Raw genomic sequence first — 17,665 nt, 5'->3', positions numbered from 1 at the left:
TCTGACATCATCGCTTAAGTCGTCCGCCAATCAGTGCGCTTTACTTTCACCACCTGCTAGGAACTGAATTCCATCATTCCAGGCATTCCTGCCCCGCTCCCTCGTCCCTCCCTCCCTCCTTCCTTCCTCCTCCTCCTCCTCCTCTTCCTCGTTTAGCCCACAACCAACTGGGTCCCGTCCGCTCCGCTACTGTTGTCTCGTACGCGGCGCCGTTCAACCGCGGCTCGTGTTTTTTGTGTCCACGTGGGATTTAGCGCGTACTGTCTTATTATTTGTTTGTTTTATTTATTTTTTTGTGTTCATTTTATTATTCATTTTCTTGCGGCGTGCGACATTATCACACTGGAGGACACCGAGGTGACGCTGGAAGGAGGTACGTACTGCTCAGAGCTGAAGTTGTGCGAGACTGGCGTGGTTTCGCGTGTGCGGGATGAGAGCGCGCTCCTTCCACGGCGCTCAGTCGTTGCGAAATATTCCGCACGGGGCAAAAACGAAGGCGGCGATGTAAACACACGGTAGTGTCCGCCTCGGTGTGTATGGAGGAGTAGGACGGGATTTTATTCACGACTTCCCAAACTTTTCTCTTCTCCTCGTCCGCGGGAATCTAGTTATCTCCCGGTGGACGCGAAACATAATCAAGTAGTAATATCTTTATTTTTTTACATTTTGCTTTGATACAGACGAGAAAGCACTGAGGTATAAATGCGCTGCTGGTGGGAATACAAGTGGCCGCACTTGCCCCTACTACTACTACTACTAATGATAATAACCACAACGATCATCTGTTGGGTTGTGCGTAAAAGTGTGTCGCTGTTTCTTGACGCACAACACGTAGACTACGTTGTGTTGTGACGAGCAACGGGACAACAAACGTAAACATGTTTTCAGTTTTGTCTGTCTTTTTTCTTTTTTTTCCTTTATGATAATCGTCCTTAAAGAGTTGTTTTCCTTGAGAAATTAGGGAATCCCAGGAATGCAGAAAAGGGAAGCGAAGCGCGCTGGAGATTTTTCTTTTTCTTTCTCCACAAATACTTCTCATAGTAAACACGGAAGCCTCAAAACTTAAGACCGAATCCTAAATCTGCTAAATGCATTGTAGTCAAAATATCTCAGGAAGGTCATGATTAAAACCGCCATAGGGCGTTATTCATTCTGTTGGAGAACAGCCTTTCAAGTAAACTACAACCATACAAGTCCTGCTTTCAAACTTAATCAAAGTTGTATTAGTCCAATGGGAATGAAAAAGCAGCATGTCCCCGTCCACACTGTTATTATGTACTCTATATGTGAACTGCAATGATTGATCAATTCATTGATCCATTATCCATTATGTCCATTATAGTTATTTCTGGCCCTCCTGTTACTTAGATATTTAGAAATCTAAATCAGGAAGACGGTACTAGAACTACTACAATGTTTCTTTTAGGCTGCACGCATTAAGAAGGCAACATTAAACACTGACACACAGGTTTTGTAGAGACAACTATTTTCAACATAACTATACTGTTGATAAGATTCACCAAAACTTGGTTTCTGGTTTTGCCCGATTTCAAAAGTCCCCACTTGAAGGGTCTATTAGTGTTTTCCCATTTCATTGTGGTGGCAGATCTGAAGCTCGGCATGACTCGGCAACTATAAAATATTAACTTTAGTTGCTGTATTAAAAGCCGCCCTCATGCTCGGTGCCCCTCTCCTCTGTCCCACAGGCGTCCAAGCATGGAGACACCACTGGATGTCCTGTCGAGAGCCGCGTCGTTCGTTCATGCCAACGAAGAAGAGAGTAAGTTTCGCCAGACGTGCGGCTCCTCTTGTGTTTGTGTGTCTGCAGTTTGTGCGGCTCGCTCTCTTTCTGTCTAGCTGTTAAAAGGCGACCATGTGGACAAGTGATTTGTCGCGTTTAAACGGCGATGAAGTGCAACATTATGTTGGGCCATAAGCCCTCGGCCCTGTTTTCAGCCAGGAGACAATGGCCGTCTTTGTGTCCCGGTAAAAGCCCGCAGCACCAAATGCACAAGCAAATAAGACCAGCCGCACTCAACCGCCACCCGTGCTGCTTTTTTGACTTGGCGGTTGGCTTGTGTTAACCTGCTTTCCCTGAAATCAGGGTGGGGTGGATCTACGTCTCATTGTCTGTCTCTACCTCCGTTCATGTCTATTACCCTCTGTCTCTAACGTTGTGCCCCTATTGCTCCATCTTCTCTTTTATAGAGTAAAGCCAAATCATGTATGGACCATTAAGTGACATTTTCCTTATATATAGTGCATTTTACATCCATTTTAGTTGGAGTCTGTTTTTCAATCTCTGTATTTAAACATGTAAGTTGTGCAGCTTGTGCAGGAACATGAGAATATTTCTAGTGTGCATTGGTGTACTGGGAGAACAGGAACATTTGGTAAAGGCATTCAACTTTAACGTCTCCCATGTCACCCGGTCTGTTCCCACAATGCTTAGGCTTAAGTGAGCTGAATATCAGCTTCCTTGCACTTCTGAGTGAAATGGCATGGGGGCCCTCCTCCCCTCGACCCTCGCACCCCTGCGGTGTTTTTGTTTTTCCCCCAATGCGCTGATGTCAGTTTTTGTTGTGGGTCGTGCATGGGCTCTTTGTTCAAAGACAATGCACTCGACCTGCTTCCACAAAGGTGCAAGAGGAGTGGGTTAGCCAGCCGACCCTATACCACGCCGGCCAGGCAACCGGGCCAGCGGGCAGCTGAGTCATTAACCTCTGCCTGCTTGTTGGCATTCATGAAGTCTTTGCACAGGACAGGGCCAACAGACACTCCTGCTCAGGACCGAGTGGGGCTTGTCGGGGCCGGCGCTGTCGATCACAGCCTCCGGTGCTTGAAGGAAAGTACTGTGCAACCTATTTAAACCGCACTCCTGCAGATATCTCATCTCCTGTTGGGGAACAAATTTCTCAGAAAATCACACAGGATGTCTTGATGGAAATGGAATTACACTCTATGTGTAATGTATTGGTCGGAGGGTAGCACTGCTTAGCTTCACAGTGAAAAACATACTGTATTAATGCTTGAACTTGAATATGCGCGAGGTGCTGATAAGAGCAACATCCCCATCCTTTCAAAGAATTATTTTTGAAACAGTGGTGTCCTACCAACCAATTTAGTCCAGATGAGGAACGACAAGAGGATGTAATATGAATGCTCATTGTTATTATTATTATGCAAAAGGAATTAAGCTGATATTTTCAAGTGATATGAGTGATATGAACGTAAAACATATGTTACATCCACTTGAACCAAACTAACAGCATTTCCTACACACACATGCATATGGGCTGGGCTCATCCTTACTCTTAGTGAGTTTAAAACAAGCATCCAGTAAACAATACTAACCACAGGTCTACAGCCAAATACTATTGACCTTAAACCGTCTGGATTGCAGCACAGGCCCAAGGACAGATTGGCATATTTAGCTTGTTTTGTAGCTCTAGTTTTTGATATTCTATTTTTTTGTGTCATTTATCTGGTTCAAGGACTGCAGCAACATTGCCAATCAGCAGGCTCTGTCAATGCCTGCTGGATCGTGGATGATGTATCCAAGCCTTTCCAAAAAGGGCCAGTGGTTTAGGGCCCGACTGAGGAAATGAAATATGGATGTCTTGGTTTCTGACAGGCACCAGAACAAAATAACTGGTGCCGAGAAAAGGTTGTTGGCTGCGACCTGTCCGGTGCCCTGTGCTCTACTTTTGCACACGCACAGTTACAAAGACTTCACTATAAAATCCCACTTGTTTGTTTTGAGAAAACACACACACACACACACACACACACACTTTCACAGAATACCCCGTTCATTGTTAGAGTTTCCATGGTTTGTGTCTTTTCTGAGACCTTGGTGAAGGGAAGCAATCTATTAAAATCTCTTTTGTAACCTTTTTCAAATTGTTACGATGTATTTTCTGTAGATTGTGGACAAAATCACAGAAATGTAATTAAAATAAATAATAACCATACAATATCACATATTCTAATAAAACAACAGCAGCAAAAAGTATTAAAAAGGTTTACATTATGCCTTCTAATCATCTGTGTGCTAGTTTTATTCAAAGCACGCCGTGTTTAAGTGCAGCTTTTAACAGCCGTCGATATAAATGTTTATACATTTATAGGAACATACATTTACACATGGGGCCCTGAGCAGGTTCACAATGATTTTACTCCTCTTATTGCAAACATGGGTTACGAAAGAGCAAATTTAGCTTGAACTGTGACTTCCATCCTTTTTAATCTACATTTTGTTGGATAACCCACTGAAGGCAAAATGTGGCCATTGATGTAGTGTCAGTGTTGATCGCTTTCATGAGTGTTGAATAGATTGAATGTAATGTGATTTTGTTGCTGGCGAGCTGTAATTCAATCTGGTCAATTGGATCACGGAGACCTAATGTGCGAGTGTCTGCAGTTGTGTTCAAGTGAACTACTGCCAGCTTGGTTAATCAGACATTTCAAACTGCTTTTAAGGGTTTTGTGTTAGTCTGATCAGTAAGTGAGGAGTCAGAACTGTTTGGAGCTTGTTGATACTTGGTGGTTTATGGACATATCGACACTGGAAGTGAAATCGGAGAGCTTGCCTCGTGGCACTTTGTCAAAACCTTGCTGGAGGCAAACAGTATTCTCAGTGGGAGGTAATTTGACCGAGGAGGACTCATGCTTGGGAGTGGAATGGGTTGGGTTTTCTGTGTGTGTGTGTGTGTGTGTGTGTGTGTGTGCGTGCAGCTTTTCCAGCAAGAAGTGGGTTTGCCCTCCAGCCTTTCCACGTTTCTGACAGATATTCTTCCTGTGTGCTATGACACAGGTGTTAATCAGACATGAAGGTGTGAGCAAACAGATGGTGAGCAGCTTTTTCCCATTTCTGGAAACATCATCTTCACTGCAGAGAACTTGAATTTAAACATATTATCAGCCTCTATGGATGCTTTAGTAACCCAGTCACAGTAGTATTCAGGATTTCTTAACATTTGGACAGAGGTAGGCCGGCTGTATCCGGTCTTTATGCTAAGCTACATCAAGCTAACTGTCCCCTGACTGCTGGTTCTTTAGATGCTGCACAGACCCTCTACAAATAGTACTACTTTTATTCTGTTCTAATGGAGAATTTCTGATGAATTTGAAGCACATCATTAGACAGGGTGCTTCCCAGGTCATTTAATACCAAAGCCTTTTCACGTCCTTCTGTGTCTGATTCAGACGCACAGGACACACTTTAGCGTGTGTGTGTGTGTGTGACAAGAACCAGGATTTCAACCTACTCACAATGTAAACGGATCCACGGAAATATATGCTGCAGCCCTCCACGATATTCATTTTAATATCTTTATTTCAGACCAAAAGTTCATTGTCGAGGTCTTCAGCAAGTATGACACAGATATAATAAAAATGTGAAGCACAGGGTCTCCTAGGGCCCTCGTGGACTATGTCATACAAGTCGAGAGACGAGGTGTAAATATTCTGCTCCATTGTGCTCTAACACCGCAAAATGTTTTACTGCCTATTGTCCTGTTAGTGATAGTGTTTTATAGCATTTGGGCTATTGCCTGCTGTGCATGTGTGTGTCTGTGGGTCAAGGAGTCTGCAGTAGATGACCCTTGGTTATTGGCCAACATTTTTACGAGCGTGATAACGACATCACGATGACTGGGTCAAAGTGATGTACAGACGATGTGCTGGGTAACACCGGGTTAAACTTTAACAGCGGCTACATGGTGACATTCCATCCCTTTTTCTCTCTGGCGTCTAATCTCGGTTTTTGAGTCACAACATAAGACTTTTTACACTATGTGAGGCAGTGCTGTAGTAATCCTGCGCCTGACTGAGCTCACTGGTCTCAAAACAGGAGTCGGCCCTGAATGGTTGGGATGAGTCCAATGGGATGGAGTGAAAGTGATGGTGGCAAACACCGCAAAATGGTACCTGTACAGTAACCGAGACACCAACCTGGTGTGTAGTTGGACTAAGTCGGAGTTGATAAACTGTACAGTTGATGAGTAGATAGCTGACAGGTGTGTGCAGAGCAGGGAGCTGGAAGAGGTGACCAGCTGATTGGTGACGGGCGCGCAGGTGGACGGGGCGCAGGTAAACATTGGAACCTGAAAAACAAACGTGATCAAACTTGGAAGCCCGGTTGTGGATATCTGGAACAATTCATCCAATTCACTTGGCTGAATTTGTCAGATCACAGGTCAAGTATCAGCGCTGCTGAGAACAACTGTCTAACCTCAGGAGGAACATTACGTTTTGTACTTGTTGTTGGATATAGAAGAAAAGATTTATATTGGCCATAAACCGGCGTCCGAGGAGGAGCAGGTTCTCCCCCCGCAATGCAAGACCCAATCACATCCAATGTGTGGTCTCCTGACATTAATGTAAACATAACGCACAAAGCGGGAGTGTTGTGTGGTGCCTGGTGTGTCTCATCCTCTCTCTCATCCTTATCAGACCTGTGTCTGCCTGGTTGGCACTTTCTGCTGTTGCCCTCTGACCTTGCACTCCTCAACCAGGATGAGAGAGTGACTCCCTAAATGAGCACTGAGAAAGAGCTTTTGATTATCACAACTCAAACTTACCCAGGTTTAAACAAATTACTTTAACAAAGCCATCTGTCAATTAATATATTTAGCAGTTTTTTTTATGGTAGTTACCTGTTGCAGCCAATGTAACATTTGATGTCTGTATACAATATATTCAGTTCAGCAGCAGCGGCCATTAAATACGCTTAACAAATCTTTATGTAATATTAGCGGCTTGTGTTTTTACACACTTTCCGATCAGGATTTTTCTCCTCAAAACAAGTTTGGTTTGAATGTAAACTGTATAACAAAATCTGTTCATTACTTCTCTTCTTGATGACGAATGAAAAGCTGGCTGGAAGTGACCATTTCCCAGTCAGTCCTCCTGGCGAGCAGTCTATCTCTTCTTGTCTCACCCTCCTCCCGCATTCATCTCTCTGTGCCTCTCGATAGACTCCCCTCAGCAGTTTAACTCACGCACGCTTGCATGTGTGCGCGCACACACACACACACACACACACACACACACACACACACACACACACACACACACATACACTGACCTCATTGTCCCTGCTCTGCTCTCGTCATGGTTCAGTGGGAGGCCATTAAGAATGAAGAGGCAAGGGGCCACTATGGCCACAGGGCCAAAGGTCAAGTGTCAAAGGGTGACAGTTCCAAGTCACAAGATTAAATATAATCAAACCTTGTTTTTGAAGCATTGCTGTTTTTCACTTGGATTTTTACATTAGTTTGATTGTTTGTAGCTAGAAAATACATTGCTTCAGCATCTTTTTTTTTCTACGTTTTTGGTTTTTCCAACTACAGTTTGAAATGTTATATATGGATATAAACAATTAATCAGGATTTGATTCATTTCATTCCCTTAGAATGCTTCCCCAGTCACTGCAAGCTGCTATATTGGTCTGTATTTTAACAATCCACCCTACCCTACTAACTATACCATTCATACATGGGGCTTCTCAGTCCCATCAAAATACCGGAGTAAAAAAGTATTGTGTCCACGTCTGACAGAAGCGATTAATTGAATTTGGTACCGCTATGACTACTTATGGCTAAAATGTTAAATAAGTCATGTGCCACATCTACTCTTAAGTAAATGTCAGCTCTGTTAGCGAGGGAACTTTTCCTCAGAACTGCGCTGACCACACATACTTCACATGCCTTTCTTTTTGATTGCACTCACCATAGTTACTGAGAATGAAATGAAAATAGGATTGCAAAGCCTTTCACTCAGTTGACCTTTTACAGTTGTAAAAAGTGCTCCTATTGAGACATATTGAGCCATTAATCAAATCAAATGATTTTACAAATCACAAAGACAGCTCAGAGATTTGTGTTTATCCCACATGTGCGTATAATTAGAAGTTGCCGTGATAGAAGACGTCTGATAGTCTATAAACATACTCTTGCCAGAATACGTAGGCATGGCATTGTAGCATCAGCATCCATTGAGGAAGTTGTGTTGATGAAATCTGAGGATGCCACTGCTGTGATCCGGGCACAGATGCACGCCATGAATGGGTTAATGGTACAGAGCCTGCTGTCCCACATAGGATCTGTCATCATATGAGCCCATGGGGCCAGATTGTTACCAGCAGGAATGTTATCACAGGGTCCTGTTGGCACTACGACAGCATGGAGCATTTTCCAATACTAAAAAATGAGAGCTGCATGTTATGTATTGGAAATGTTTAAAGGTAAATTTGGTTGTCAACCAGGCAAAGATCAATTTTCCAATTTTTATTGTATACATTTCCTGTTCAAACTGGAATCACTGTTGTTTACAAGAAATACTCCATATTTCCTGTTAGCATTTGAGACACTGCATGTCTGTTAATATTTTCATCTCACAAACAGATCTGAGTTGTGTTCCACGCAGTTGCCTGCTTGCAATAACAATAACATGTAACATATGTAACCTCATATTAAGTGTGTCAGCGCAGCCAATGTCTGATTGCAGGTATTAATTGAGTTTGAATTGGATCACTCTTGATTCTCAAGTAGGCCTCAAGAAATCTGCACCGAGTTTTACAATAAATTAAATGTAATGACATGTCAGTTAATATAATTTGTTTATTTAGACACTCCCTTTGTGCCGTGATGCTGTGTAATTTGTTAATGTTAATGTCTTGAAGAAAATAATGAACTGGCTTGAAGATTACCATAAGATTTGTAAATTGTAATCCAGGTCTGTGCTACTCAGGTGTAATAAAACCTTTTATAGCCTTAAGGTTTGTGTCACAGTTATATACTGACAGCGAGGATTGAGATAAGAAATATCTCAGAGCATAAACGTCTTATGTAACCATGTAAACAAAGCCTGTAATGGTGTGGCGGTATTTCAACCGAAGGGCTCGAGGATTCGACCTTTGATCTCTGCCAGTGTGAAAGTTGTTCTTCCACTTTGACTTACTTCTGTTTTTGTTCTGGCCAATTTAAGGAACCTAGAGTAAATATTTTTCTCTTTCATTCATTTTCAATAAGCAAGGAAGAGAAAATATTTAAATGATGAAATTACAGTGAGGTCAACAGAAACAAACTTTATTTTATTTTTTTATCACTCCAACATCCCCCTACAGCGTTTTATTCTGTCAGTGTTTGTGTGACAACGGCGGAGCGTGTTAATGAGGCATCAGGATGAATCACCACCTGGTCTGTGTGGTGTTGTTATCCCGACGCGCCCGCTCCACGGCCCAGACCTGTTCAGAGAGACACACAACACCGCAGGGGATTAAGTAGGTGTGCTAGTGCCTTGGCACGGCCGATTAGACAAATAAATAAACCACCAGGAAGTAAACGAGGATGATGACAGGATGGAAGGAATTCTCTGATGGAAAATAAAGGCCCTCACCACTAAATGAGTCACGGCAAAACGGGTGAGTGCATTAATGGATCCTGAACCCGATTCATGTTGAAACTAAATATGACATTCATTCATACGCCACCGCCATCCTGAAAGGTGGCGTGCGGGCTAGAGGGAGTCCCAGCTAACATCGTGCGAGGGACGGGGTCCGCCCCCGACTGGTCGCCAGTCAATTGCACGGCTGACATGGAGACAAACTAACATTTACTCTCACATCCACACACCTACAGGCCATTTAGAGTCACCAATTAACCTAACCCCTAAGAGCAAGTCTTTGGACTGTGGGAGGAGGCCGGAGGACCCAGAGAGAACCCACGCAGACCACAGAAAGGCTGGGGGGGGGGGGGGGGTGGTTTCAAACCCAGGACATGTGAGCCGACCACACCACTGTACCACCATGAAACTACTTAAATGATTGTGTGGTAATTAAACCAGATTAACATGGTACAACACCTGCAGTTTATTTTGTAAGGACAAGGGCTCCACAATTTTGAGAAAATGTCTGATTCCAAATTATTGTTTTTTACTGATATTGCAATTGCAATATTGTTATAAACAATGGGATCATTAATAGAAATGAGTCTCTGGAATATGATGTGTAGGCCAGGACACCTTCACAGGCCAACAATATTTTATTTGAAAAGGTATTTTCACACATATTTCTCATTGCAACCTCTTGCAATTTCAGTTAAGTTATTCATTGATAAAAAGGGCCTTTGGGATGCTTTTCCGCATAAATTTGCACTTGATTGTACGAATACCAACAGCGGCAATTTTTGCGTTAGCCCGACTACTGTACATATACCCCACGTGAGCTCTTTAGTTTTGAGTCATGCTGAAGGAGGCAACATGTGGAAACAGCGATGAGGGAAAGGTTATTACCACAGCAGGCCATGTTATTTGTACCAACTTGTCCTTGTGGAAGAAAGGTGGAATTTCACCAACTTGTTGCGTAACCATTAATCTCCTTAGTATACTTATTCAATCTTACAGGCGTGCAAGCCAGAACAAAGATGCGCTGTTCAAGACTTTCTCTTTTTAAGTACATTGAAGTCAAGTGTTTGTGATAATCGCAAGACAAATGAGCCCATAGATGCGACCACAGCCACAGATGATGCATCTGATGACCCTCAACAAGATTAGGCTAAGTAAATGTACTAATGAACGTTTGTGGGTCCTCATTCCTTGCTGACTGTCTCTTATCCTCCTCTCCAGTGAAGAGGGTGATAACTGTTTTCCAAAATGTTGACACTGTGTGACACTGAGTTTTTGTGAATAATTGCACTATGCTCTCCACGTGAACCAGTTGAACCAGTCTTTATCACGGCTTTGTGGTTTAAACTTCCTGAACGGCTGAAACTTTTCAAAGCCTTCTGCAATTGCATTTTTTCTTTCCTGGACCCACTTTTTTAGCAAGTTCACACACACAGCACAATATGAATTGAGCAACAACTTTCGGCGTCGGCTTCTTACTTCTCCAATGCGCTGCTTTGAGTTTAGCCCCTCTAAATGAGTTGTAATCTGCAGCACCAGCTGTAGTAGAAACAGTCCCGCTGAATGGCCTCTCTGTCTGCACTTAGCCTTGTTGTGTGTGTGTGTGTGTGTGTGTGTGTGTGTGTGTGCGTGTCTGTGAGAAACGGGAAAACAATGGGTATCCAATGAGACAGGAGCCATGCTCCTATAGTTCTGAGCTGCCGTTAGAGGGGGAGGCTGAGAGCAATGGGGAAGGACTGGAGAGGAGGAGAGGCCCTTTGTTTACGTGCTTGTGAGTGTATGAGAGGAAGGGGGAGGCTTTGGAGGTAGGTTGGGTAGGTCAGATGCATGACTGTGTCCGGGCACACGTTCTCTCTTTGTATTTGTTTTGTTGTTGTGGCCTGTGTGTGGATGAGAGACCGGGCGGGTGAAAGCCTCATATATGCTTAGTCTTTCAATACCGTTGTTAGGCGTGTTAGAAGTTGTCAGCAACGCAGCCATAACTTTCCGAGTGAACTTTATTGTCCCCTTAAATGCAGCCGACTGAGATGGAGAACCAAAAAGTACATGTACCTGCAATAATGAATGAAAACAAGGCTGAAGAGTTTTTTAATTTTTAATTTCTGTCATTTCCATTGTATTGGAGAAATATTTCATTTTTACCTCAAACTTCTTTGGAGTCTGTGATTTTTGCGTATGTCACATAAAAGAACAAACACGGCAAAAGCATGTTTGTGTATAAACTCATAAAGCTCAGTCAGCCCCTTCTCATCATGTACCCAAAGGATATTGCCCACACAAACCGCGTTATTTTCACGTTCTATGCATCTTCGGTGTCGTTGACAATGACAGTATTTCCTTTTTCATCCCATTTGATTCCTGTTTTACGCACTTTAGTCCTTTTCATAGCACATTTTAAGCACCAGAGGGCAGGCGAGCACCAGGCTGAGACTGAGGATAACTTACTGTTCATATCCAATAGCCTCTAACTTTAAAATTAAAAGTCACCCTCCACACATGAATACTAAACCAGTGTAATGTAAAGATATTTGCGTCATTATATTGCGCAAAGAATATATAAACATTGTGTTTCCTTTTAACATGCGTAACGATCTCCCTGTACGGTAACAGGGGAGAAAGTTGATACAGAAACAAAACGTAATCTAATATTATATTGAATCTGTGATAATGCCAAACTAATCTCCTCGGTTATAACCCCCGAGGGAATCTGTGCCAAAACCACGGCGTTGTACCTCCTCGCAAAGGTAACGGCGGACGGGGTTGCAATGGCTTCGGGGTGTCTGGATGTGTTTGCAAAGTGCTAATCTCTAGCGCATGAAGAAAAAAGAAAAAAAAACTCCCTGATATTTGAGGCGCTGCAGGGTTTGGCCAGCATGCCCATTGCGCGCCCCTCTCAGCCCCCAAAGCAACCCGCCCGTCCAGCGCTGGAGTCACACGGAGCACCGCCTGCGTGTCAGTGCAGTCGACTTACAGCTGGCTGTGAGGAGCACTGACTCTTTATCACCGCGATATGTTCACCCAGAAAAGTAGCCTTAACTTGGCATCAATCCTCTTCGGGGTTTAATTTTATTAAAGGGATTTCAAGGAAACAAAAGTTTGAGGCTGGGACTTTAAAACATTTTTCTCTCTCGCTTTTTGACCGACGCTTGAGGAAGAAGAAGAAGAAAAAGCTGGTCTTTTTTGAGGGGGGTAAAAACTCGATAAATGCTTCTAACGAAAATGGACCTGTTGAATTACCAGTACCTGGACAAAATGAACAACAACATTGGCATTCTGTGCTACGAAGGTAAAGTGAATGGTTCGTGTGGGTTGTTTTTTAACGCTGTGAGTTGGAGCAAAGTTTGCACTCATTTACTGAGGCTAATGTTGGCTAGCCACTCAAGCTAACGGTGGCTACCTACTCAAGCTAACGGTGGCTACCTACTCAAGCTAACGGTGGCCAGCTCCTCAAGCTAACGGTGGCCAGCTCCTCAAGCTAACGGTGGCTAGCTGTTGTTTCGCCACAAGACACTTGTCGCACTCAACACATGTTGATTAATTTTGTTTTTTGGTTCATGAATATAGAGTTATGAATGAGAAAACGTCTTAACTTGATGCTAACATACTAGAGGAAACAACGTCGTTTCTATATTTTACAGTACTTCGTGTTTGAATGCACGTTACGTTTCACTGTTATTTACGTTAAGTCTTTAGTGTTTTGACCGTGTGTGTTTGATAAGTGCTGGTATTTATTTTTCTCTTTGCTCTCGTGTTCTTAGCGGACTACAAACTTATTTTATTTTAGCATGAGCAATGAATACTGTACTATCTGGACCTTGAATCTGAAATAAAGTTGAAAGTTGATAGAATACTTTATGTCATGAAACCGACTGTGACTGACATTAGAGTAGTATAAGTCCTGTGGTCTGCAGTCAGTGCCCTCATTTAGTATACTAACGCAACGTAATACTATACAGTGTAGAGTAATACTCTACACTTTATAGTATTGCGTTACTTATTACTTTCGCGGATTTATACACATGGCTTCCACGGCAAAACCAACTCAAGAAATAAAAGTCGAAGTTGTCTCATGTCACTCTTTGTCACGAACTGCAGAAAATCACATCTGCTTGATTAGTAATTACTTCATTGTTACTAGTAATACAATATATGCTGTGATTGTTGTTTGAGGCGGTGAATAAGCTCAACCGTGTCAGTGCAAACGGATCACCAGGCTTTCTTTTCATCTCATCCATCCGTTTCTGCTGTGCATCACCCTGCTTTTCTACATCTTATTGTGACTTAAACCCGTTTTGGGGGCAGCGAGGCAGTTTAGCAGGTGGCCATGGGCGATTTTATAGGAGCAAGTAGCAAAAACATGCTTTTTTGTGTGGTTGAGCGTGTGATTATGGACTCTGTCAACGTGCTTTTGTAGTAAAAAACGTGTTGTGTTGCAACTCCTGTTTGCCCCGAAGTAATTGCTGCTCGGCATGTGACATTTCAAATTTGGCTCAGGAGTATGGGCCCCTTTCTGAGAAACTCCTATGACATTAATGTGCCTTCTTCAGTGCTTCTTTGTGGCTCAGTATTGAAATCAATCAATCAGAAGGGTTGTTTGTATCCCTTTTTCATCTTAATCTATTTCAGGTTCGATCCTTTCTCAGTAAAGAAAATCCCAAAAGTCAAAAGAGGCAGAGGCTACTCATTTAGTGGTGTTTCTTTTGTATCCTTTGCAGACGTTATTTCCCTGTAGGAGCTCATGTTTTGCGTGTGTTTTTTTAGCTGAGCGAGCTAAAAGTGACTCCGCCATGTGCCTTGTGATAAGAAAAAATACAGATAAAAGAAGAGGGAAAAGAGCCAAACCGAAAACCAAGCGAAAGAAAAGCCCCCCCGTGTCCGAACATGTCAAACTAAGAAAGGGGATTGGATGATATTGTTCTTGTGCTGGCATGTTATTGTATGCATCAGCACACACAGTCAAAATACATTCCCCAACAAATAAATGTTCATGTATGCTGGTACTCTGTCCCTTCATTTCTTTTCTCAAACTTTCACACTATTGTTATGAACATTTATTTGCAACTGCAGTTTTGGGATGCATTACTATTCTTCCAGACCAAGAATAATTTCTAGCAACCCGCCACATCATACAACCAAAACGGGTTTGCTTTTTTCTTCCCAATCGGTGACGTTTTGTTAAATCACCACCTAGTGATTTGAGTCTTATCACACTTACACACAAATCAAATACGTGGCTCCTACTGCTACGTTTACAGCTGTAACATCACTGCTGACTTCGTACACACGGTCAGAAACTCTATCTCGTAATATGGCACTAAAGCAATAATACAGCAAGCTTGTTGTCGGTGCAATATAAAAGCAAGATAAATGGAACAATTTCATTGACATCTGTTGTTTTGCGGTATTATACAGACATTGATGTTCATCCTGTCCCCTGTGTTCTTTCTTGACTATGGATGACACATTAAGCACTCAGAATCAGACTGTGTGAGAGATAGTTGGCAGTAATACCAGGTGTGTTCATTTGGTCAATGTCACACCTGTTCTGACATCAATTTGACTGACAAAGCTTAGTTTGAGTTAGTCCCATCCTTTGCCAGAGCCTTTTTGCTCCCAATATATCATACATAATTACATTGTTGTTACAGTAACTGACAAAAGAAGTCCTAATCAGTTACTAAAATAAAGTCACTAATCGACCATGACAGGTCGCCTCCATGTGCGACATTTCAAATAACTGCTCCAATCTCCAGCAATGTCACACCAGCTGTGTGCCCTCCGACTCTGCTAAGGATATGTGTAAGATGAAATGTTTAGTCTCTCTCTGTCTCTTTCTCTGTTAGTCTGTGTCCCTCCCTTTCTCTCTCTCGTCATGCTGCTATCAGGGAGGGGTGCAGGGGAATGCTGACTGTTGCTTTTTGCTGCAGAACAGCTGGAAATGAACAAGGTTGAAAACCTTACAGCCATCTGCTTTTGTGAACTTCTCTTTCTCTTTGTTTGCCTTTCTTACTCTCCCTTTCTGGGCCTGTCAGAGATCAGACCAATCTGACATCCGGTTTAAAAGTTCAGTTCACAGAGACAACAAGAGATTTCTTTTTTCTTTCTTTTGGATGTCCTTATGCGCATTTACGCCTAAAACCTCAACAGGCTTTGAAAATACAGGCAACCCAGAGGGCCAAGTTCAGGTTACAGAGAAACACAGCCAAAAATAATCACGCTGCTGCTTTGCCGACAGAGGAGAGGGCATGCTTAGACTCATCCTTTTTGAAGTACCTTAAGGGGAAACGGGAGATAGAAAGAACATGAGAGGGGGGAGTTGACCTCTTTTTGAAATCCAATCTCATCCTGATTCCTAGTTGTTTGAAGTTCTGTCAGGAAAAATAGGGCTTTGATCACATGGACCTAATGACCTGAGAGAATAGAGTGGAGTTTTACTTCTCTACTACAGCCCAACTTTAACTGATTGTCTGCTGATTGATCAAAATAAAGGACGTTTTCTCTGAATGTTGTCCCCATCTAATGAACAAATGTAGAATAGAGTCCTTTTGTTGCTTTAGCATTCTGCCTATTTCTACAGTTTGTGACCAAATTTTACCAGGTCACATATTTACTGACGAAACGCCAATATTTACATTTTATCATTAAAATAGTATACTGAAGAAAGTGGCATTATGGAAATATATGCACTAAATTTCCTGTTTTGTAGGCACTCTTAACTAGAATAATCTCAAATGACAACAGGAATCCACATCTATGAATCTAGGATTTATTGTAAGGCTCTGATTGTTTGTACTGAACTGGCAACTAAGTGCAAAACTGCTCAGGTTAACTGTTAGCCCCCCACCCCTCCTTGGGTTGAGCACCTAAGTCCTGAACCTCGACCAAGCTGTTGGGTGTCCTGGATCCTGATTGGACGGTGTGGTGTCACAGTCGGACTCCTTTCATTGCCTGCCCTCTGTCCTGCCAGAAACAATGATGTCACCCTTGTTGCCATGGTACATGGTGGGGCTAGCAGGGACATGCTAGAGACAGACAGGGGGAGGAGCTGGTGCTGTGTTTGGAAGGCCTCGCTAAAACTAAAAGTACTTGGAACAACCGTAGAGGAATAGAGCACACCAGTACAAAGGCTTTTCACAACATACTATGTTGTGCATTTCAGAGGTCTGTAACAATAGCAGAATAAGCACAAACATTAAAAATGTGAGTTTTTATTTCATTTGGCAATGTTAATGGTGTAATATTAAAATAGTCCGAAAGGAAACGTGAAAACATGCTTGTTGTTGGTGCAAAAAAAGTTCAAGAGGAGGTATGGGTAAAACTACACGTAGCAAAGAGTTTTATGCCGGCCTTTATGTTTTGTTTGGGAGAAGCCTGAGGAGATACATGAGGTGGAAGCAGTGGAAAGTCCCCGAGCTGAGAGGGGGCCAGTGGTAGTTTTCCTGATTCCCTTTTGCTCTCTCACTCCCACTCAATGACAGCTCTGTAGGCCTCCTGTAAGAGGACAACACTGCAGGTTGGCAGGGAGAAAAAGTTCACACACGCCACATTTATACTTATGCAGGACCCATCCACAACTATTTCTTCCAAAACATCACTGGCCAGATACTCCCCTGTTTGTGCCACAGGTTTGTGCCTCACTCAGCAAACAGTAAAAGTCAACAGAAGTTTGAGCCGCAACACAGCATTTATTATAACACTGTCATGCAGTTTTTTGTGGTCAGCTTGTTTAAAGTGGCAATAAAACTACTTAAGAATACTATAATTCTGGCTAATTACAATCATTTACAACCACGGCTAAGCAGCCATTTGGAAGTGCAAGCATATCTGACAGGAACCGGGATTAAATTTAAGCTTATGTTGAACTTAAGTGTACTGTATAAAACCTTTTTTTTTGTGGCTCTACACTTTCCATTTTGAATTTCTCCCCCTAGCCATTGAACGTTGTGATCGAATTTCAACATCACCAATAATTCTTTCCTCCTTTTCTCAGGTGAAGCAGCTTTGAGGGGGGACCCCAGACTCCAGTCGCTGTCTCTGTCCTCTTCTTCATCCTCCTCCTCTTCGTCCTCGTCCTCCTCATCGTCCTCCTCCATCTCCAACCACAGGACCGGTCCTCCTCCCATCAGCCCCACCAAGAGGAAGCTGAGTGGGGACCAGGGGGACAGCGACATGGACGACAATGAGCACGTGGCAAAGATGAGCCGGCTGTTTGCCGCACAGCTGTGAGTACACAGGCTGAGAAACGAGCACTGCGGCA

General features: G+C 42.9%; 1 protein-coding gene across 2 annotated transcripts in view; it reads left to right on the top strand.

Moving 5' to 3' along the window:
* Positions 1 to 75: 75 nt before the first annotated feature.
* Positions 76 to 17,665, top strand: part of vgll4b (vestigial-like family member 4b) — a 29,050-nt gene continuing 11,460 nt past the window's right edge. The window contains exons 1-3 of one of the 2 annotated variants that reach the window (XM_037448513.2): positions 76 to 373; positions 1,707 to 1,780; positions 17,399 to 17,630. In XM_037448513.2, coding sequence (XP_037304410.2) covers positions 1,717 to 1,780; positions 17,399 to 17,630 — 296 coding nt within the window. In that variant the 5' untranslated portion in view covers positions 76 to 373; positions 1,707 to 1,716. Of the gene's footprint in view, positions 374 to 1,706; positions 1,781 to 12,177; positions 12,695 to 17,398; positions 17,631 to 17,665 lie in introns of those variants that run through there. The other variant, XM_037448512.2, reaches the window with a different exon arrangement.

Source organism: Pungitius pungitius, chromosome 8 (genome assembly GCF_949316345.1).
Source record: "Pungitius pungitius chromosome 8, fPunPun2.1, whole genome shotgun sequence".
In the NCBI taxonomy this organism is placed as follows: domain Eukaryota; kingdom Metazoa; phylum Chordata; class Actinopteri; order Perciformes; family Gasterosteidae; genus Pungitius; species Pungitius pungitius.
This window is presented reverse-complemented; position numbering and strand designations above follow the sequence as displayed.